Below are 23,715 nucleotides of genomic sequence, written 5' to 3' on the forward strand. Positions count from 1 at the left end.
CCACATAAAGCAGGGTGTTTTCTCCTCAGAGCTTCTGGTTGGCAACCTCTAGACTGCTGCATGTCAAACATTCTGACTTCAGGCAGTTTCTGGTCACATAAAGGCAAACGGGACCACTGCATTAAAGGAAGCAGCAAACACAATTGCCTTTAGACATTGTCCTTGATGTTCAACTTGCGTAAAGATTTTTCCTTCAAGAGCATTAGGTTGATTAATACTAGCATTTCTTAATCATAATTTGAGTGAGGCAGTAAGAGAGGAACGATGCTGTGATAACACAGTATCATACACTTTATTATAATATTACATTAAATTTATAAGTTGTGCAAGTACATACAGGCTCCATTCCTTCCATAGGAGAACAGAAAGAAGGCAACACCTAAATATTCTAGTAATTTTCTTCCTTCTTATCTTCTTTCTGAGATGAGGAATGAGTGGGTAGGGAAAGCAAGGGATGAAATGTGCTTTGTGCCCAGATAAAAGTTTGATCGAAAACAACATACTTTGACATATCTTTATCAAGATATATAGCCCATTTAGGAACAATATGCAAAAAATAAGAATTGAACATCCCAAATTTGTGATAATTCCTATAATATTCCAAATGATTCTTAACATATTCAAAGATACAAATCTAAAGGTTGGGTATTGTCTAAAGTGAGAGTAAGTATTAAGAAAGAAAACACTAACAGAGTCTAGGTAGTGCAAGGATTAGGCAGAATCCAGGCAATTCTCTTCATGATCACAATTCTGAGTGTAAATGTCTGTCTTCTACAAAATCCTGACTTGGAGTGTTTAAAAGTATTTTTCAGGCCAGAGACCTGTTAATGCAGCAGTCTTTTTCCATCCTATTATTATTATTCCTTGTTCCTTAAAACAGGATGGCTGCACTCAAGCTACCCTTGGAAATGGTCCCTGAGATGTGCTGACTCCTGCATGTTCTCCCAAACGATTCATAGAGTCACTCTGCCAAGTTAGTAATATCCAGAAGCAGTGCCCAGGAACATTTCCTTGTATTGTTTAATTTCTTATTATAGAGTTAACCTAAAGGTCTCTGTATAAATGTCAACTAAAAAAATATATAAAAATTTCACTCAGAGCACATTAAAAAAAAAATTTCTTCAATATTCTGAATTGATGGGGAGACCAGTAAATCCAGTAAATCTGTCCTCCAGAACAGCTTTGCTTCTCACAAACAGCAAAAGTATTCTGGAGTAAAATAGCTTAAAACTTGCCACATTTTAGGTGGATTTACAAAAAAGATTACTTTTGTAAGATTAAATTTATGGGACTCTCATTTCTGAACAACTAACTAGTGTTCTCTATCCACAGTGATTTATAGGTAATACTTATTTTTGCACCCAGAATTTTAAATTAGGTTTGACAAAAAGTTGTGTGAAAGTGCCAAATTAGACTCAGAGCTTTCTTAAAATCTTACCAATACTTCATCCAATAAATCTTGAGGATCTCTTGTGCTAAAACCATAATTAAAAGTTACTGTGTTACTGTTACATGACATCAGGTTAAATAGACTAATACTCTAACAGAAATTCAATTTCATCTAAAAGCACATCTTTTTAACATGAGTAATATGCATTTTGCGGCAGTGTTTCTGCAAACTAAACTTGAGAAAAAGCACATGAAAGAAGTGTTGTGGACAATTTCAAGGTTAGACTTATTCTGTTGTAAAATGTGTTCATTTACTGCTTTATCTTTTTAACAATTTAAGAAGAACATTTTGTAAGCTCAGAAACTATCCCTTGAAATCTTGTCAAAATGTAATACCATATTCAGTCTTCTTTACTAGAAATACATGCCTAGTGAAAGCACACAATATAAATAGCTTTTTAACCCTGAGTGAAACCTTCTGACATGGCTTTAAAAGGAAATATCTTAACAATTGAGAAGAGGGAATAAAACTACCCACAGCAGACTCAGTCCCTCCTCTCCTTCCACTCAATTAGCCTTAAAAAGATGCCTTATAAAACAGAGGGCAAAATCCTCCCTGGTTTCTTTTCGATCGTAAATCTGAGTGTAGACCTTTTCTACACCAGATGAGTGTTCTGTTGTAGGCAAGTGTTGACTGACAGATTGGTTTTCTACTCTGTTTCTGGGGCTCTCTAGTACGAAGGACTTGAACTTTGACAGGACAGGCACAGACAGCTATGTACCTAATAACTTCTGGATGTCAGGGCTGGAACTGTGCTCTACAGAACCTTGTGGGAAGGGAAGAAGAACTGACACCCCTACATAGCAATTTATCTGCAACAACGTGACCCTCTGAACCTTCTTTGTGCTTGGGAAAAAGGGGAGGTGTGAGGAAATGTGAAGAGGAGATTGTTCCAATTGAAAGAGGAAAAAAGAGGAAGAGACTTATCTAATTCTGGTATTATGCTTCAGGTTTCTTCATTATCTAGTCCATATTCAGATTTTAATGTAGCAAAGAAAGGATACTTGCTTGTTTTATCCAGAGTTAGACTGTTCTGGTGGTTGAAAGTGTCCCTTTGGGATGTAAATCCTTTCTCATTCTCTAAGGAAGAATATGCTGTCCCTCAAATGCTGATCCTTACCTTGTGCTATCCTTGCATGTGATAATTGTCTACAGAGTAGTTGGTTTGTACAATATTTAGAGAACATAGGTAGTGTTAAATTTTCTGTGTAACACATCTCTGTTTTCTTCACTCACTATTGGAATTATGGGTGTTTTGTAGAGCTACATATCAGAGCAAGAAAACTGGGACATTTCAAGATTTATCTTGCAGACAATAATTTCTATTGGCACCACTGTGCCCAGGAACATTTCTTTAGACAGTCAAAAAACAAACCCAAAAGTCAACCCTATCAGTTTGTTAGTTTTAACAAATATCAGAACTTAGCAAAGTATCTTCTTAAAATGTTTATTTTTCAAACCTCATATGTAGCACACCCTTTTATCTCTGAACAGTGTCATCTCAGTTGTGCACTGATGAAGCAAGAAAAATATTTCATGTTACAATGTGATTATAAATAATCAGAATGGTGTTATCTAAAATTTAAATATTAGATACTGCTATTCTGATCTAGGTTTTGAGCTGTGAATTTTTCCTGTAGAGTAGCATAAAAAAATCAGCTGTGAAAAACTGTACTACAGGTTTTTGCAAAGCTCTTATTGTAGTATCATTAAATATCTGAAGCATCGAAGAAATCAGAATCCACCAGCAGGTCCTGCTCCAAGTCAATCTGTAAAATAACATTAGAACTGCTTGCAAAATTATAGTCAATGTTGCCTTCTCTGTCAGCCGGTAGAGATAAAAGTCAGTTATGATCTGGTATGGGCTTTGACTTCTAGCACAAAAAGAAGGAGGAAGGAAACTGAAAAACGTTGAAAAAAAAAATTAAAAATACCCTTTCCTGACAGTTTTTTTGGTGTAGTTAATTTAGGGAATTAATAGTCACAAGATTGGAGATCAAAGCATAAGAACCAGAAAAGAGATTGTTTATAACTGTGACAATAGCATCCAGAAGGCAAGTAAATAACTGTTAAATTTCATACAAGATTTGAAAGTTTATATCAAGCCAGGGTCCCTTTTAGCTTTTAGGAAGGAAAGCTCCCTGGAGTACAGTCAACCTATATGACCTCTTGCAAGGTGTTTTGCATTTTCTTCTGAAGAGTTTGCCATTGGTCACCGCTGTTTATGAAAATTGAGAGCAAGATGAGTCACTAAACAATGCCTGATCCCCCTTTAGTCACTCTAACCCATTTCAGGCTTGCCTTTTTTTCGGTTTGATATATGAATTATATCCCAACCACTTCCTTAATCCCAACAATTTGTGGCAAACCATTTGATGTCTTTCCCAGTTGTAAAATTTATCTATTTGCTGGTATAATATATTTCTCTGCTGGGTGTTTGATTATTATCTCTGGTTAGAACATCTCAAGCCTCACAAATATATTTTCTCTTTCAGTTTACTGCACACAGACATATTTCCATCATTTTCAATAAGGCTGTAGCTTAATAAGTCACCCCTTGTGCAAGCTACAGTATCATCTGCCTTAAAATCTGCTTAAAACCATATTTCAGAGTAATGTATTCAAAATTTCTGGCAGTGTTGGTCCTGACCATGTGCTGACACACATGCGCCTCTCAGGCAAGCAACACGATGTTTCAACATGTTTCCCACTTCAGCTAGCAGACAGTTGTCATTTATGTATATGCATTTATATATATATATATATATATATATATATATGTATAAATACACAATACATATATAGATATATATATGTATATATAAGCTGAGCTGTGCAGGAATCTTCCTTTTGTTCTGTACACATACCACACTGAGAACCAATTAACTTTTTTTTGTAGCTGAGGGTATTGGGCACTGCCACTGTGCATGTACTAAATTCTGATTGCAGATACTGGATCCACAATACATCAGGGACAGAGTATTTGAGAGGGTATCAAATAGCATGTCTTCCACTATTTTTAAAAATACTTAAATTGTAAATATTTACATATCCCAAAAGTAGAACTACCTCATTTTGGTGTCACAGATTTCAAAGTCCTGTCTGAGAGTGAGTTGGGCTGTTATATATAGTTTTGTTGAAAGATGCTAATTCTTGAAAAATAAACTACCTGTCTCTGCAAAGTGTTTAGAATTGACCCTTTTGCTATTTTCTTATTAAAATCATTTCATTTGAAAACACATATGAAAAGGGGAAAATATTTATTACATACCAATACTAATATCTTCCAATACCTTATCTCATGCCTGACTCCATTTTCTAACTAATAAAGAGGTGTTTAAAAGGAAAATAATTTTGTGATATTTTCTAGCCACTGACTATAGCAGTAATAATATGACAAATATTATTTTGCCCAAGATTCCTCTGAGACATTCACCATACACAAGGCAAAGAAATAATTATTTTTTCTGGCAATGAAATCAAATTCTTTCAGTGTCAAAGTTCTTCAGCAGCACTGACGATGGTTACATGACAGGAGGAATCTGCCAGGATGACAATACAAACCGTAATCTTATCTTGTCGGGTATTATATTTGCCGTATTTTTCTTTCTGGAACTACAGCTAGAATACACAGCAAGGTTGGATTTTCTCTGGCGTGTTCAAGCAAAAGAAGAAATCAATGAAATGAAGGAGTTAAGGGAGCACAATGAAAATATGCTACGGAATATTTTACCCAGTCACGTTGCCCGTCACTTCCTGGAGAAAGATCGGGATAATGAAGTATGTATCAGTTTTATTTTTGATACTTTTGTCTAATTAGCAAAAGAAAAGCAGATCTGTTAAGAAATTGTTAGAACTTAGCTCCCAATAGGTTTAATTACACAAATACTGACAATATTTGGTATCTGACCCACATTAAAAAAACATGATTTATAGTAAAGGGTTATGCACCATATCTGGAGTGGTGTTTCCAGGTTCGTGCTCATCAGTGGGAGACTCATGGGCCTAGTAGAGCAAGTCCAGCTGAGGGCCATCAAGGTGACTGGGGTTCATGACATACGAGGAGAGGCTGAGAGATGGATTTATTCAACCTTAAGAGGAAAAGGCTGAGAGAGGATATCATCGTCTTCAATAACCTAATGGGTGTTTATAGAGAAGACAAACTCTTCTGCAACATGCCAGTGTAAGGACAAGAGGCAATGACACATGTTTCAGGAAGATAAATTTCAGTTAAAGGGAAAAAAAAATCCTTGGAAAGTGATAATTGTATTGGCGCTCAGAGAGGTTGTGAAATCTCCAGTCTTGAAGATATTCAATTCTCAACTGAACAAGGCCATGAGAGACTTGACCTAATTGGCCCTGCTTTGAGTGGGAACTCTATTAGATGACCTTCAGAGGTCCCTTTCAATCCATAAGTTTATGAAAATTTAGTATTTATAAAAAAATCTGTGTGAATTTAACAAAATGCCTGTGTAAAATTAAGATAGCCCAATGTTGCATCAGTATTATTACAGCCCTACCAGTTTTACGGAAGGAATCTCTGCAACAGGCTGCAACAGTCCTGAGTCTCTTGCATCTTCAGATCCAAAAGAACGCTTTTGCCATTTCCTATTGCCCCTGAATTACCTCTTTGGGCAGTTAACAAAACACCCATTTCAGAAACATGGTTTGTGACTATGTTCCTAAAGAGTGTTTGTAATATGGAAAGAAAAGCTTGATAATGGAGTCACTGGGTATTCCTAAAACAGAATTTGAAGAGAGGTTGATGAAGGAATAAAAGAAAGTCCAGAATTTGTTTTCGAAATCAGCAGTAAATCACTTATTCCTTATCTGAAATAAGGCAAATGTGTATTACATCATTATCTGTGAATAAAGGCTATTGTATGATGAAACTGTAATTTTCTCATGTAATGTTGGAATTATCTTTCATAATGAAGAGATTACAAGATTCAGGTTGCCAGCACTGACATATCTATTCACTGTGCAGGAAAAAGAAATCAAGGCTACCCTTTTCTGATTACACATTTTGGAAATAGATATAGCCAGATGAATTAGACTGCACAATGAGGAATCATTGTGTTCTGAAGATGCAATTTCAAATATCACCTAGGGAAGTACAGCATAGTGAGAAGCTACAGGAAAAGGCACTTTAGAAATCAGCCTCCTGAGGAATTTTACACTCTGTGGGTATTAAACTGCCATAACAACACTGTTCTGCACATGAGAAAATGTGTGCATGAAAGAAGCCAGGTTAAAATGCTGCATTGTAAATGGAGCAGACCCCAGTACTACCCATGAGTGTGTTCTGGCATATCTGCATTATGGATTTTCAGGGAATACATGTCCTTGCTTATACATTCATTCACATACACTCACATACATAGTAATCTTCAGAAGCAAACAGATGCCCCGTGGATCACTGTTGATGCTTCAATAATTTGCCACTGAATTCCATTCCACCACCCCTCCTTTTTGTAAGGCAATTTCTAAAGTGACTATACTTGGGAATGATTTATGCATGAGCTGGCTGGCTGTAACATCTACCAGATTTCAGTACAATCAATCCTGCAGTTCATGTCTGGCCATTAAGTTAATATCTCTGCTCTCAAAAAAAAATAATTCCCAAATGTGTACTGTAAGCATTTTCTCAAGGATGTATTATTTCTGTCTTGATGCTTCTTACCAAAAATAGAAAGATGGAGCAGCTGAAGGCTCAGCCAGTTGCTTTCTATCTTCATGATCTGAGGAAAGAGTATGCCTGAGTGTGTATATGCTTCTCCTAGCAAATATTGTTTAGTCTTCCAAAAACATCCATGAACTAACATGTGTATTATTTTTTTTCTATACCTATGAAAAGGAATAAGAGTTTTCCTTACAGTATGGCTTCTATGCCCGTGCAAGATGTTATTCAGTGAAAGAAACTGTAAAGGCACGAAGGGACTCAAATCATGTTTTTTTTCTCAATCAAAGCTTTGCAATGTCTTTGGAAACTAGCAGAATTTTTCCACTTTCACTATAGGACACATTGTTAAGCAGTGTAGATAAGTAGCAGCATTAACAGCATAGCAAAGTGCAGGGCAGGGGTTCAGGATGATTTTCTAGGGAGAAACAGGATGAAGGAAGAAGAGGAGCCTGAGATGTTCACATCAGGTGTATGGCATCCAACAATAAGACTTTTTATCATGAGACCAAAGCACAAAAATTTCCTGAAGCACACTAACAAGAACATTGAGAGCAACTAGTCCAGGTCAGAATGTCATAAGTCCCAGACCAGAAATGAAAGTATCCGCCATCGGGTAAAATTACAGAAATTGAAGCTAGAAAAAATAAACAAAAAAGAATGCATACGGTTGTGGTATATAAGCCACTAGAAAAGCATACCAGGAATTTTGGGGGCAGGGACTCTGTCCTTGGCATTTTTAAAGGTGAAATTAATTTTGTTCCTAAGAATTTGTTTGGGTTCAGAGAACTGACCGCATTTTCACATACATAATGACAAGAACACATCCATAAATAATCTGTCATTCAGTACCAGAGTGAATTATATGAATAACATAAGTAGAATCTTATCCCTAAGCAAACTTTATCCTAACAGAATCCTGTGTTCGATCCTTTATAAGCTTCCTTCTGTCCTCAGTAACTCCATTATCAACCTCACTTCTGTTTCTCCCTCCTTTCAAACCTTAATAACAGGAACCTCTCCCAAATCCAGGGAATCAAATAGATCCATAGTCACCTTAGGAGAACTACAGTTTACCACAGAGTAAGGGATATCTGAAAACCTGTGAATAAACAAACTGGTAAAGAGCTGCAGTAGTGCGAAGCATAAATTATCCACCAGAAAATGTGGTAACTGAGAGAACTCTTTAAAAAGAGGTCATGTTAGACACTTTAAATGGTCCCATCTGATCCCTGTTAATCAACAAATTTAGAAAAATATTGTCAATGCAAACATTTATGAAACAGAGTTAAACAATAACAACTAAAAAAACCATTAGGTTCCTTTTAATTGTCTAACAGCATTTGTTTCTCTGGTATTCATACTTGCAAACGAATCCTTCATTTCTTCAAGTGGTTCCCCATGTAAAAAAAAAATGAAAAATTCTATTTCATTTTTGCTGGTGTAGCCCCCCTGACCTCAGAAGCAGAAAGAGCAGGCTTTCAAAGAAAGGGCAAACCCTGCATATAACCCACAATAAAAATGTGAGAGCTGTCAGCCTGCTGAACTTGTCTAACAATATACAAATGTTAATCTCAGATATTAAGATGTTGTGCATGGAAAAAATAAGAAAGATTTTAATTGCAGCCAATTACATTCTCTTCCCTATATTACTACTTCAACTAGTTTTTCATCATTGTTCTTTTAGGAATTATACTCTCAGTCCTATGATGCTGTTGGTGTGATGTTTGCTTCTATTCCTGGATTTGCTGACTTCTATTCCCAGACCGAGATGAATAACCAAGGAGTAGAATGTCTGCGCCTGTTGAATGAAATCATTGCAGACTTTGATGAGGTAATACCAGCTAATAAAAGGTCTGATAGTGTTTAAATGATAAATTCCCAAATACCAAATATATCACCCTAAATTATCAAATTTAATAACTATTCTGCTTGCAATAATTGTCTGATTTTTTTACTCCAATTAGAATTGTGTATTTTGCTTTTTTGTACTTCATCTTGCCAAACTTTATTCTGAATGACCTAGTGAGATAGATACTGAAATCAATAGTTACTTGAGTATAAACATGCAGAAATAAAAGCACTACCTGCTCCAGGGTATCTAGAAGTAGAACAAGCCTTAGATCTGTAGAAGAAAGAAGGATGAAGAAAGAAGGATGAAGATATTTGCAACAGTTCTAGAAAGTAGTGGTCTAAATCCAAACAGATAAAGATGTTGTTTTGAAGACATTAGTTGAATGGAATCAATGAATGTTAAAGCTAAAACAGTGTCAAGTTAAATGTGAAGCACACAGCTCAAATAAATGTTTGCTATAGACTGAAATGTGTTGACATATTAGCTGAGCATGCTTGTCTGGTCAGGTATGTTATGCAAAGGTAAATGAAATAAAGCTGCTTGCTTTACTCAGGAATTCAGAGGTGAAGAGAAATTTAAAAAAAAATAAAAAAATAAATAAAAGGACATAGAAAGGAAAAATAATTTATTATTTAGGTATCCTGTCCACTGATTTTCAGAAAGGGAGTTAAGCAGGGGATAAGATAAACAGAAGAAAAGGCAGATCCCCAATGTAGCTATTGCCAGGTGGAAACAAAGAAAACCTGGAAAGTGAAGAGGAAGTTAGGAGCAAGTTGCATTCTTGGTTTTGCACACCAACTAGTTAGTAAGGAAGCTTAGACAGGTGATATCATGTCTGGCAGTGAGCCCAAGAGGAATTAAGAAAGGAGACAAAGGATAGACCAATGAGGAGCTTTGAAAAAACTTTACAACTAGGAATAGTGAAAAAGTAAGGCCAAAATTACCTAGCATGAGGAATTTTAACCTATATACTACAAGCAGTTTTCAGGAGTGTGTAGTCCTCCTGAGTTCTTCAAGTGGTAGAAGTAGAATTTGAGCCATCTCTACTTACCAGTGAGATTGGATCTGTGGGCCAGATTGGAATGGTCCTGACAGAAAAGAGGAGGGGAAAGGGGGAGGTGGTGGTGGTATCATTGGTTTGTGATTCTGGTTTTGGATAAGTTATTTAAAGTGGGAAAAAGTCATCCTTTTAACAATTCTACCGAGCAAAGTAAGATTAGTACTAAACTGGACAGCAGGGGAGAGGGCACACAGATAGCAAGAAATCATTGAGAAACAGTAAAAATCCTACATAAGAAAACCATGTCCTGTCTAGTCTCTGTATATCCCAAGGAATTTTAAAATTTATTTCTGTATTGTGGTAGAGTATTAACTGGAGAAATTATGAGTATCTTGTCAGCTTAAAATTAAGATGCAGTTAAAGAAAACAGAATTTTTTCCTTCAAAAGGAGCTGAATCTGGATGTCACCTCCCACATGAGCTACATAACCATGGAGTAATTATCTAAAATGGAAAAATCTCCACTTAGGTTGTGGTTTGAAACAAGAGAACATCTTTTATCACTTTGGCTCTCAACTCAAAAAACATTACTAGAGTGCAAAAGATTGAGTTTTTGAGAGAAGACGAGAAGGTATACTTAGTCTTTGTACCTGGACCAGGATTCTGCCCATAGATTAAGCTTATAGAAAGCTTTTTTTCCAGAAAACTGATGTATTGACAGAGTTCAGACCTTTCCAGGATTTAGAATACAGCTGAATGAAGATTTAAGATTCAGTGTTGGGATTTTTTTTGTTTGGTTGGTTGGTTTGGGTTTTTTTTTATTTGTTTATTTTTTAATTTATTTTGTTCTACCTCAGTCCTGCTTTAAACATCTATCTCTCTTTGAGGATCTGGCCTAGAGGTTTTGTTTTGGTTTGAGTTTTTTTTGCTTTGAAGAGCAAGTATCTCCAAGGGCTTCAGAGGAAGGTACTGGAGGAAAAGATGAAAGTAGAAGACATATGACTGAGAAAAAGAGATTAGGGGAAAAAAAAAAAAAAAAATCTGTTTTTTTCATTCCATCCTGAGCAGCAAGTACTTCAGGCCTCTCACAAGTTTTCAAGAATGTATTTTCAGTTTGCTCTTCTGGTGGAAGTTATGTTATCTTCATTTCATAAGTGGAAAACAAAGGCACAAAAAGGTAGTTGAGTTTCCTGCATGTTTTTGAAAACAAAGATTCCTCTTCCAATGGGAGAAGCTAGAACCCAAATATGAACCCAGATCAGAGTCTTAACTACACCTTCATCATTCCTCATCCTGGACATCTGCATGGGGAATGTTCATAGAGTGGTAGCTCATAAAAACTGGACGAGGGTTAAGACTACCAAACTCTGAGAGACAATGAAATGGAGAGTTTATCTATATAATTGGTCAGATACTAAAATTACTAGTGGGAAACAGAAGAATTCACAGGGGATGCATGACTGCATTTTAGTAGGAAACAAAACTACTCTCCTATGGGAAGAGCTCTGTAATGTCGTAAGATCCTGAACTGCTTTCCCTATAGGTATAAATACCTGCTTCTTATCTCTGAGATCTTGCACAGCTGTCAGCATGTTTCTTGATTAATAGTTTTGTTTTTCTTTCCAGATCTGATTAAAATGATTATAGCTCAAACTTAATGCAAAGCCCATTGCTATGAATTAATTTAAGATATTCTGTCATGCACATTCATAATAATCTTCACAACAAAATTCCATTGCTGCTGTGGCGATTATTGAAGACAAGGTTTTCATCAAAAGCCCTAACACAATATTACATTCAGGCCCCTAACACCTGCTCTGTAATTAATAAAGGACCTAATTAGAGACCATATTATGTCCCAGACATGTTTAGTTGAATAATAGATATGTTCTTGGTGTGGTTAATAAATGAAATTATGTGATCCCCTGCTGACTTCTAACCTACTTTCACTATGGTCATGCCATTAGTTTATTCTGTCTAAGCAATCTGAAAGGGGATATGCCAGACAGAACAACTGAAGTGAGTAATCCTACCCATGGAAAAGGAACCAGAAGTCATTTCAAGTATGATGTCTCAGGGCCAGTAATGATTCCATGTAACTATTGACTGACACTACATGATGTCACTATTCCTTGTTTTCATTATGTTTCCTGCTAAGATCTCAATAGAGCCCTGGAAGCAGAATGCAGATGTGCAGCTGGAGAGCAGAGCGTATCTGTTAATCATGGGAAAACTTTGCTCCTCAGTACCACGTGAACACCTCTGTAGAGATGCCCAAATGCAGAAGCCTTAGCACATGAGTGTAAGACATTGGTACCTGGTGCCATTTGAGATATTCTAGGTGATTTAAGATATCCACATGGGATCATCAGGTCCCATACTTTACCATCATAAAACTCATGCTGTTCTGGAACAAGCCATTGGAGGTTTTTCAGGGAAGCTTGAGCAGGACTATTTTGTATATAAAAAAACAAGCATGAACATTGCAAATCTACTTTTATAATTACCCATTTTTTATTTCATTGTAGTCTTAAGACACATACAGGGCTAAACTCCCATTCTTAGAGAAGTTGAACCAAAAAAAATTTATTGGATCATTTCCTCTGAAGATTATGAGTCTTGAAGGAATTTTTTTTTTTTAATGTAATATTCTTCCTAGCTTTTAAAATCTATTATTTATGTATTTTAGTGATGTTACAGTTGGGATTTGTGCTTTAATAAGAGCTTTCTAGTTCGTGTGCTCTTCCCCCTCCCCCATTTTCTTTATCCTGCAGTGATTTACACTGTGTTTATGACAGCAGATTTAAATATATTATGTTGCCACAAATAGAGGTTCCAGCAGAGTGCAGGATCCCGCTTTCAGACTTCACTGATTACTTTGCAATTGTGTGTCATGTCCTGGAACATTCACTTTTGTGCTACTTTGTACGTGTTTCATTGCACGTGTATATCTGAGAGTTTAACCACCATATAACCTTGGCTGTACATGAATTACAGCATCAAGCCATTAGTTGCTTTTCAGATACCAACCACATTCTGGTTTTTGAAAATGTTCCCTGGACTATCTTGGTAAATTAGCAAGCCTATTTAAAATGTCATAACAAGTAGCAGCTGATTTAGGACTGAGTTAGAATATCTTTCCCCAGTATCAAAATCCATCATCCCGTCACACTGTGAGGAAAGTAACTGGTAAATAAACCATTCTTTGAAGAAAGAAAAAAAACTAACAGACAGGGTAAAGCAGGAAAAAAAAAATAGAAATTTGGAAACAATAATGAATGAGAAGGAAAAAGATAACTTGGGATTATAGCTTCTAAACTCCCTCACAGCCAATAGATTCTTTCCTTCTTAAAAAGAGTCATTTTAGATATCTATCATATATTTTAAATTACTGTGCTGTTTGCTGTTGCTTCCAGCAACCATCTGGAAGTGAAAATATAGGCTGTTTTTAACCAAGACCATTTTCTCCCTTTGTCCACACACCTGGTGCTCTCAGACCGCTCACAAAAACAGAGCTACAAGAAATGATCTTTTTCTTTAAGAGAGCAGTTGAAAGAGCTGCCCTTGTAGGAGGGAAACGTAGATAATGGGCTTTTCTGGCAGTCTGAAGGAAAATGAAAAGCAGGTCAAGTTTTTGGACTTTCCTGACTTGGAAGGGAGCCATTAACCATATGGCTTTGTATTCCCCGCATGCAGTGCTGTGCAGCCTCCCATTAAAGACAGATGGTGCGATATCTGTACACGAACAGCAAGGCTTCCAAGACCCCGGCGCTCCGGCTGACGTATGCTGTGGTTAGTTAAATGGCAGGGGATATTTAATGTTGTGCTTTTGGTATGTTTCTCCCTTTGAATGAAATAATCCCTCTAGTTTTTAATTGACAGGAAACTCAAACTCACAAGATGAAAAAAGAATGCACGGCTGTATATAAAAAGGGGGAAATGCTTCATTTAGTTTCTGCCTGACCACAGCAAGAATTTTTTTCATTTAAATCCCAACTAAGTTGAGCCTTTAGAACTGAAAGTTTGAAATTCCTTTTCTCTGTGAACTGTTTTGTTTTTTTTTTTCTTCCAGGACTGCTTAACCATATTGATACCTAAATTTATCAGATACCATACTGCTTATTATGAAGTTTCCCAGGGTATTTTGGTATTAACATCAACAATACATATTTTTTAAGCATGTGATGATGTGATATGTGTCCATATCCCACGTAAAGCCCTGCTGCCATTGATAGAGTTCACAACCTGAACTCTGCCTAGGTCTCTCAAGGAATGTAAGGCTTTAGCTTCTATTTCATGGAAAGTCCTAAGTTAAACTGTGAATATGGTCTTGGAATAGGGACCAAACTGTCACTCCCACACCACTCATTTCTTTAGTCACTAGACTAGATTTATGCTTCCTCTTGCAGATTCTCAATATGACAAGTTCTTTATGCCTACTTAGCACCTAGAGCTATCTCAAATAGATACAGGAGTTTACCACTGCCCACTGGTTCCCTGTATTTTTTTTTTAGAAGGGGAAGATACATAACAAAACTGCAGACTGAAAGACCCAATGGACATACCAGTGTTGGGTCTGACAATAAGTAGAGGGAAGCATGGGATACAGGACTTAATCTCTCATAGAAGTTTTTCAGAGGCATCTACCTCTATGAATTAACCATGTAAGATGGTTAAAATTATTATTTTAAGTGGACTGAATTCCCTTTAACACTGGTCTCATCACCTGAATTGTTGCTGCTGCAGCACTTAATTTGCAAACCGAGTTCCTCCAAGAGAGATTTAAGAACACTTTTAAGTGATCAAGTCTTCTTCTCTTCACACATGCATACACAGAGTTTGTCTTCACTAATTTTCAGTTGATTATACCTCAGGAGAGGCAGGACTCATCTGCACTTAAGTTAGACTGGAATATACATGTCTTCTATTATCCATTATGTGATTTATTGAACAGCTTTAAAGAGCACAGCAGAATTTAACTTGAATGCACTCTATGAGAAGATTATGTTGCAAAGAGTCCCAGCCCAGTGTGTCCCAGAACCCAGAACGAACTGATTGTTGTGACCAGCTGGAAGATGCCATGAGTGTAATAATTCATTCTGATATCTGTAGAAGCATTTTGCACTAGAATTACAGAAATAACAGTGTTTTTTTACATATGTATTAGTTATTAGGTGAAGAGAGATTTCAAGATATTGAAAAAATTAAAACAATTGGCAGCACGTACATGGCAGTGTCAGGATTATCACCTGAAAAGCAGGTAAGAGAATAGTTTTCTTTAAGAAGCAAATCTTTTAGTGTGTCCAACCATTCATATTAGGGAATATCAATGTTATCTTTATGACGTTCACAGAGCTGTGTTTGCTAAAAGAAAATAAAAATTTGGGTCTTCCAGCAGACAACAGTTGCACTTTGTGAATTGAAATGTCATCTTGTGCTTGGAACAAGAACCATATGAATTCTTTCTTCAAATTTAGGTTTATAGGAGGAAAAAATAGAAAATCTCATTTCAATCGCATTGATGTGAATCCAGAGCAGGTCTATCTATATCTTTGGACATACTGTTAAGTTACCAGTGTAACTCAGACTGGAATCTGGCTGACAGCCTCCAGTAATCTATGAAGACAGAGTATGTATTAACTGACAGCATACTTATGCAAGTGTAAGATTGCATTTACACATTTTTGTGATGATGTAGCTGTGTGTCTATAGACAGTGCAATAAACTATACATCAAAAAGAAAGCAGACCCATCAGTTCAACTGAAGAACATCACAAAGCCAGAAGCATGCACACTGCCTTCACTTGCAGAAGTGCAAACCAAGCTGAGGGAAAAGTCGACCACAGAGGACATATGCACAGTCACAGCCATAAATCTCATATAAGTCAGAGAGAAATCCATTCATAATTACACCCAATAATATGCCTGGAAATGGCGTCTCCAGATGAATAAGATGAGGCTCTAAAACACATACATCAAGAAGTCTGCTGTTGCTGAAATCTATCTTGCTTGGCAACTGGTGCCTCTCCCCAAAGAAGGAGACTGCAATAAAGGGTGTGCTGCCCCAGATCAATCACAGAGTGAGAATCACATGTGCCCATGTTGTTTACAATTGCCAGAAAAATGAAGCCAGATTAGTGTGAGCTTTATAAACTAGAGAATTTCCATTGTTTGTTTACAATATCTTATAAAACATGTGGGGTGTAACTAGCTGAGCATCTCCCACCTACAGAGTAACAACTGATGCTGTCAACTAGAAACCCACAAAACTAGACATGCATGAGATTTTTGTTTGTTCCAACTCAAAATGCTTCTGTGCAGAGATGAGTGAAGAAGGACTGAACATCAGAGGTAGCTAGTTATAGCTACACAGCTCCTTCTTTTGACTTGATGTGGGTAAAAATTCAAAGGGATAAAATCTTTACTGCATTTCCAAGACTGATTAACTCATCCTTTTTCTTGAACTGTAATAGACAAATGGAATTTTTATGTATGTTTTAAATATATTTATCTTCATACATAACACATCTGTTACCTTGTGAGCATCTAAGAGGTGAGGGCTGACAATGGAGGTTTTCTTGCTGCAAATTGAATGAGGCTGAGGACAAGGACGGAACACAGTGTGGACAGGGTGATACCAGGGAGATGCTTATGTTTAGTATTAAACACCGAGGATAATGATAATTGTAAAGGACTGAATTGCATGACCCAAGGGGCAGGGGGGCTTGCAATGCATCATTCCTATGGACTAGAAATTTGTTTGGTGAAAGAATTACCTGGCTTCAGAATAGATGAGATGAGATCATACCACTATCGAGCCAAAACCATGACTGTTCCTTATTCTACTGCTTACTCAAAGAAACAAGTAAGGAGGTCCCTGTGCTTCCTTGAGAGTCTCTGCCTCATCATCTGCTCTGTTGGTGTTCTGTGAAGACTAAAGCCCACTCCTGGTCCCCATTTGTATATTAATTGCATCGTAGGAATGGAAACAGAGGGTAAGGAGCCGGGAGTGGCTTGACTGCTCTAAGCACAGACAATTAATGAGCTACAGAACAGCCTTTTTTTCTCCCAGTCAACCAGTCCCAGGCTGCCTGGCTTACCTTGCTGTTCCTGTCATTATTCCATCCCTGAGAGTACTGGAACTGGTGTTTTTCCTGGGTGACAGTTTCAGCAAAGGAGAATTACATCTTACTTATTTTGCTATACTTCTGGCTTATGTGGGTCATCCCTGGCTCTCACTATTTTTTGACCCTTGCACCTAAGCTTTCTCAACCTTAGATTAACTCCCATGACTGCCTGTCAAATTATTGGCAGGAAATTACTTTCTTTGGTATTTCATGCTATGTTTCTTTGTATCCAGGTATGCAAGTGACATAATATACTTGGGAAGCCTTACCATTAATAATACCCTACAACATTTGGATTTAGTATGTTGAGACTGTTCTTAAAAATTCCAAATTCAGATATTTGGTACTTGTTTGGGATGAGTGACACTGGGCAAATGGAAAACTTTTCTAACATACTGGTTTATAATTTACTCCACAGCAATGTGAAGACAAATGGGGGCATTTGTGTGCTCTGGCTGACTTCTCCATAGCTCTGAATGAAAGCATACAGGAGATCAACAAGCATTCATTTAACAACTTTGAACTCCGTATTGGTAAGCAAAGTTCAAACATGAGAACTAAAATGAGGTTTTGTCTACAAGGATGCAACTCTAAGTGCACCCCAGGAGCATTGCAAGGACATGTACAATTTAACAGACTCCAAATACTATATCCTCTGTTTTCAAATTGACTTAATTCTAAGCAAAGTTAGAAATAAGAAATACTCCATCTGCAGAATATGGGCCCTGATTTGGGGACTGCAGGAGTTCTAAGTTATAGTGAATTGTGAATGGGTAGCATAGTTAAGCTACTGCCTTTAGCAAGTCTGGACAAGAGCCCATAGATATAACACAAAAAGTGAACTGGGAAGCCCAGCGATAACCCCAAGCCTGATGCTAGTTTTCACAATCTCTAATCAACCTGTTTTAGGTTCTTCAGTAAATGACTAATAGTAGTTTATCCTAAACCCTGTATGTAGTAGTTTGGTTTTGCACAAAAATTGAATTCCAGTTCTGACCTGACCAGTGGCAGCAGTGCTGAATTGCTGTGATGGGGAACCTATTACTCTGGAATGATATCCTGGGTGGCTAGTAGGATATGACATGAAAAGATGGCCTGAACACATGGCACACGGTAGGAGTAAATCTGATGGCTTCTCATGTTGAATGGATCACTGACCAAAACAAAAAACACCTGGAAGAAACACGTCCTTTACAGACAACTCTGCCATTAAAAAGCTGAAGTATATTAATCCGTCACAGCAAGGAGGTTTGAAGCATCACTATATGTAATATGCACTTTCTAACAGTTTTGAACAGAAAATAGTAGAGATTTCTCAGGGAACATGCATCCACTCTTAGTGAGTATGGATCATTTGCAAAGATTTCATAAAGCATGAATGCAACAGTATTTGAAAATAATTTCTATCACCAATTTTAAAAAATATTCTTAAAAAAATAACTAAAAAACTAAGATCCTTTTCCCAAAGATGTGCCTTTCACTCGTTAAATGTATTCTTAAATCACTGCTGTAGAAAAACAGTTTTTTCGGTATTATTTCTTATCTTGAATTTATGTAACAACCTTACAAGATATACTCTTTCAATAACTTCATAAATACTTGAATCTTTTCACTTCACGGAGCATAAGAATGTAATTTCTTGACTGTATAACACTAACAAGGTTGCCTTCAACAACTGCAGACCCAGAAAGATCCTTTCAGAGAGATCTTTCTTACTACATAAGAGTCAGTTTGCAGGAGCCTTGGCAATAGTGTGCAGAATACAAATGATACGTAAGTATGGTGGTTCCACTGAGACAGAAGTCCTGTAAAATAACTCTTTGGATATCACTTTTCATGTTTTCTAGCCCTTTTTTTTTTTTCTTTTCTTACTTTCTTTGTATATACACCTCTTCCTTAAGCTTAGATATAAGTGTATATGAACTAGGCTTCATCTTGTTCTTAAGTTCAAATACGGTTTTCAGTCATTCTTTTCTAACTGACTATCTTTTCTCTTTTTTTTTTTTTTTTTTTTTTTTTTAATTTTTTAATAGGGATTAGCCATGGCTCTGTGGTAGCAGGAGTTATTGGTGCTAAGAAACCCCAATACGATATCTGGGGCAAAACAGTTAATTTAGCAAGTCGAATGGACAGCACAGGTGTTAGTGACAGAATTCAAGTGCCTGAAGAAACGTATCTGATCCTGAAGGACCGGGGATTTGCCTTCGATTACCGAGGAGAGATTTATGTCAAAGGTATCAGTGAGCAGGAAGGAAAGATCAAAACATATTTTCTTCTAGGAAGAGTTCAACCAAATCCTTTAATCTTACAACCAAGAAAACTGACTGGACAGTACTCATTAGCAGCTGTTGTATTAGGACTTGTACAGTCTCTTAACAGGCAAAAACAGAAGCAAATCCTTAATGAGAACAATAACTCTGGAATCATAAAAGGACATTATAACCGGAGGACTTTGCTTACTCCCAGTGGATCTGAGGCAGCAGTCCAGGCAGAGGGGGCTGACAAAACTGAATTGCCATAATCATAATTTTGTTTGTGTTTTTTTTTTTTTTTATTATTATTTCTTTTATATATAAAAATAAATATACAAATAAAAAGGGTTTAATTTTTTTTACAAGTGTGATTATTTTTTGGTGTGATATTTTGATAAGATTCAAATTCCTACATTTTAACAAATGGTTCCAGCATCTCTACCCCAAGCTGTGATTAACCTCCGAATCTCCAGACATAGTAACTGCAGGACACCGCTGTGTCAGCTACTTGCAGAAAGGGGCAAAAAATAATCCTCTTACTAGAGGGATGTAGAACATAAAACATGTAGGGAGTTAATGATGGGGAAAGGAGGCAATACTGTCCACACTTTTTGGTTGAAAGCAAAGGTATAAGGAGATTGAGTAGGTTCTTCTCACCTTTAATTACCTTCAGGTAGAGTTATATACATCTAAGTTAGTTGCTACATACAAAGGATTTTAAGGTGTGATATCTGCCCAGATGTGAGAATCTGGGAGATAGAAGAGATGAATCTTTCCCTAAATCCACTGATTTCATCAAGTCCACTGACTGTGGGCTCTTAGACTAGCCTAAGGTATACTCCTCACAAGAGGGTGATGGCAATGTAGACAGATAAATTACATGTTGGTATCCACCTGACCTCTTGCACCCAAGCCAGGAGGTCAAGACTCTTCTGTAGGCGCTATGTCATATCTGTCAGTCCTGTTTGGAGGGCCCAAATGCACTATGGTATCTCGACCAGCACAAGACACCTATGAACTGAAGACAGAATTGCACCTCGAATGACATGTCTGGAGCCTACAGCTGCATCTATTGTCCAGTCAAGGAACTAATCAAATTCTCTGGAGTTACTTTCCAGAGCTTAGCTCTTAACCCCATCACCAGTCTGAGTTCTCACCCAAACAAGGGTTCTCTGAGGCTGTAAAATGAGTATGTGCTGAAGTACAGTTGGAGGTAAAGCTCACTGCTAAACTCCTGCTCAGTTGCACCAAGAGGAAGAGAGGCTAATAATGAGGATACCCCAAATTGTTTGTGTGCCATCACAGAGACAATCCTTCTGGGATGTTACAATGGTACACCTAAGTGTTACAAGCCCTATATCAAAAGGAGGATAACTTGGGGGGATGGCTAATCAACTGTGCTTTGGAAATAGTAAATATATAGCACAGGTTCCTATATGCATCAGTGCCATGATTCATACTGAGCTGTAAAGTGCACAAATGAACCTCTCATCAAGTCTGTATGCTCAAAGGAGCTGGGTTTGTCTCAGTAAATATTATCTTTAAAGTAAATCACAGATGGAAGCCGCAGAACCTGTAATCACACATCTATCCCCAGATAAGACCTCATACTACCAATACAGTGCGACATATGGATTCTTTGTAAATGCAGGCCTTGCTTTTTGCAGGCTGTAGCCCAGTCCTTAACAAAATCTGAGGTCTCTTGGGAGCATCACCACTGAATGAGGCACATTATTAAAAGATGGCCAATATGGCTAGGAAAACCTGATTCATATATTTTATAAGACATACTGTTTACTAACAAAAAAGGCAGCAAGGCATGCAAGTGTTTAATTGTAGTAAGATAAAAATAATATTTTTCATTGTAAAATAACCTGATGAAAGGGTTTGTGAGGCAAAATTTAATCAGCTGAGTATCATCTTCAGAAATAGAAAATAATAATGACCAAATAACTTCCACAGAAAATTGTATCACTGAATGATGGGTCTGAACACAGAGAGCAAAGAGCAGCCTGAAATGTTACACCCAGTGATGACTGCTGCCAGTAACTGAGCTCTTATTCCAAATTGATTACTCCTTTGAATCCCCACAAATATAATTTTCTATGCCATACAGGGAAAGCTGAGCCCCTCAGCTCATCCAGGCCAGTGCTGATGCTGTAGGAGATGTAGACAAGGAAGGTCTAACACCAGAAGCAGTTAAATTAATTTCACATTTACCATGGTATTTGAAGCACTAAAGAAGGAAATTTTGGCTGGTTTAAACAGCTCATTAACAGCTTTCCTCTCCTTCACAGCTTATTTCTGTGCTAGATGGATTCATTTCCTTTGGTTCTTCAAATATTTAATTCTTGCTAATATCCCAGCTGAATGGGTTTTTTTAATTCTCACCACTGCTGCCAACCTCTGTAATGACAATTAGCAGTGAGTGGAAGGTGTTAACTAGATAACAGGATTGGAGACTGGACCTGTGAGGGCAACTTCACTGCTCCTTAGCATGGATACAAATCTATTGCTTTTTCTAGTAGACACAGGTGGCTTCCTGTGTTATCCCTCTCAAAATCCCATTAGCATAACTATATTCCCAAACAAAATTGTCTGCTAATGAAGCCTGAGTCTGTGTTGACCAGATAAAGAGTTTTCTAAATCAGCTCATTACCATAAATAATTTTTTAGTAAGGATTAAATCCTTGATTGGGACTATTTGTCTACACTAAATAGCAATTTTTCACCCCAGCAATTACACTGCTTTGTTCCTTTTCCAAGTGTGATGACCTTAAAAGTTCAGCAATGTTATTTCTCATTGTAATATCTGTTTTCAGTGGAGCAGCATCTATTATTTATGCTCCTATCCTTCTAGTTTTACTCCATGACTTTATGGTACCATTAGAGTATTCAACTTTCTGTCATAATTCTATCTTCAGGCTTTCTTGTTCACAGAAGAAGGAATTATAAAGTTGAAACACCTGGTTAATATCATTTGAAACATGCATGCCTGGTTAATAAAGGTAAATTGTGATGATATTGTAACTCTTTGGCCAAACCAACTAGCCAATGTTGAGAGCTTTCCTAGAATTTCTCTATTAAGAGAAGAAAGCCTTGGCAGAAACTGACTATACTCTATGATATCACCTTATTTATTTCTACAAATGTGTGCTAGAGAAACAAACAGCAGCCAGATGCTTGATCAGAAATTTGTACTTCAGTCCACCCAACAAGTTCTGTGTCATAAAGTCTGACAACTTAAATGTTCTCTAAAACAGGCTAAAATCCGCAGCTTTCTTCTCTGAAAATCAACAATCAACTACATCAAGGGCAGTTTATGTCAACTTTGAAGTACTCAATCATTAAAGCAGATGAAATATTGACTGTCTACCTGGACAGTAGTTCTGTACCAAAATCATTACTCTGTGATGCTTCATGGGCACAACTGTAACCATTACTCCTATATTCTAGTAAAGATCGTATCTGTAGCATCTGTTTGCAGGACAGTTAAAAGGTTTCACTGTTGACTAATTTATGCCATTCAGTGATTTTAGTAATAACTATCAAGAAAGTCACAGTTAAGTACTGATATCTGTCAAGGTATCACTCTTACTTCACATTAAGACTCAAGACAGAAGAGAGTTTACCTCTACTGAGAACATCATGATAGGTATGATACCATTTAGAAACATGTGCTAAGAAAAAAAGCAGTTTAAAAAATATCCCTTGCACACAGGGGAAAAATATCACTCACTGTCCTCAGCTTTAATTCATTTCTGATTACTTCACAGTCATTTGCACATTTTGAAAAGGGCAGAAAAAAAAAATACTCATCTAATCCTTTTCTCATTAGCAGAACTTCAGCAGACTTTTCTAAGTGTAATGGGAGTCAAGGAGTTTATACAAATACGCAGCACAGCAAAGGGGGCTAATAGCCACATGTCTTGTTGCTGCACACTGTCAAGCTGCAACGCAGGGAGGAGAGAGCCTAGCTCCAGAGCTGACTTGATGAACACACAGTGAAATGATCAGAAGAACAGGAAATAACCACATTAACCAACATTGGTGGTACATGGTAAGTGTTATAATTGCACAGTCAACTTATTAACCTCCCCGTCAATCTCTTTCTGTTGCTCAACAGCAGTGACACAATTAAACACTTTCGGTTTCCCCAGCTCTGTGCTTTGCTGGAGGAAGGGAAAAAATATGACAGTGGAGCAGTTAGCAGATGGGAGGGAAGGGGTAAAAATTAAATATGCATATCTCTAGGCACTTGAAACTTACTGCAGTTCAGTTAGTATTTAAGGAATCTTCTCATTAGCTCTTGTGGTAGAACAAAGTATTTCCTTGGTTTATATAACCTTAGT

General features: G+C 37.1%; 1 protein-coding gene across 2 annotated transcripts in view; it reads left to right on the forward strand.

The window, feature by feature from the left end:
• ADCY8 (adenylate cyclase 8) overlaps window positions 1–19,725 on the forward strand; it is a 133,195-nt gene extending 113,470 nt beyond the window's left edge. For both annotated transcript variants that reach the window (XM_033005733.2, XM_033005734.2), the window contains 5 exons: window positions 5,072–5,230; window positions 8,818–8,964; window positions 15,152–15,244; window positions 17,530–17,644; window positions 19,145–19,725. In XM_033005733.2, the coding sequence (XP_032861624.2) occupies window positions 5,072–5,230; window positions 8,818–8,964; window positions 15,152–15,244; window positions 17,530–17,644; window positions 19,145–19,632 (1,002 nt within the window). In that variant the 3' untranslated portion in view covers window positions 19,633–19,725. The remainder of the gene's footprint in view (window positions 1–5,071; window positions 5,231–8,817; window positions 8,965–15,151; window positions 15,245–17,529; window positions 17,645–19,144) is intronic.
• The last annotated feature ends 3,990 nt before the right edge of the window (window positions 19,726–23,715 follow it).

This window comes from Tyto alba, unplaced genomic scaffold, assembly GCF_018691265.1.
Source record: "Tyto alba isolate M040663 unplaced genomic scaffold, T.alba_DEE_v4.0 Super-Scaffold_9, whole genome shotgun sequence".
Taxonomy (NCBI): domain Eukaryota; kingdom Metazoa; phylum Chordata; class Aves; order Strigiformes; family Tytonidae; genus Tyto; species Tyto alba.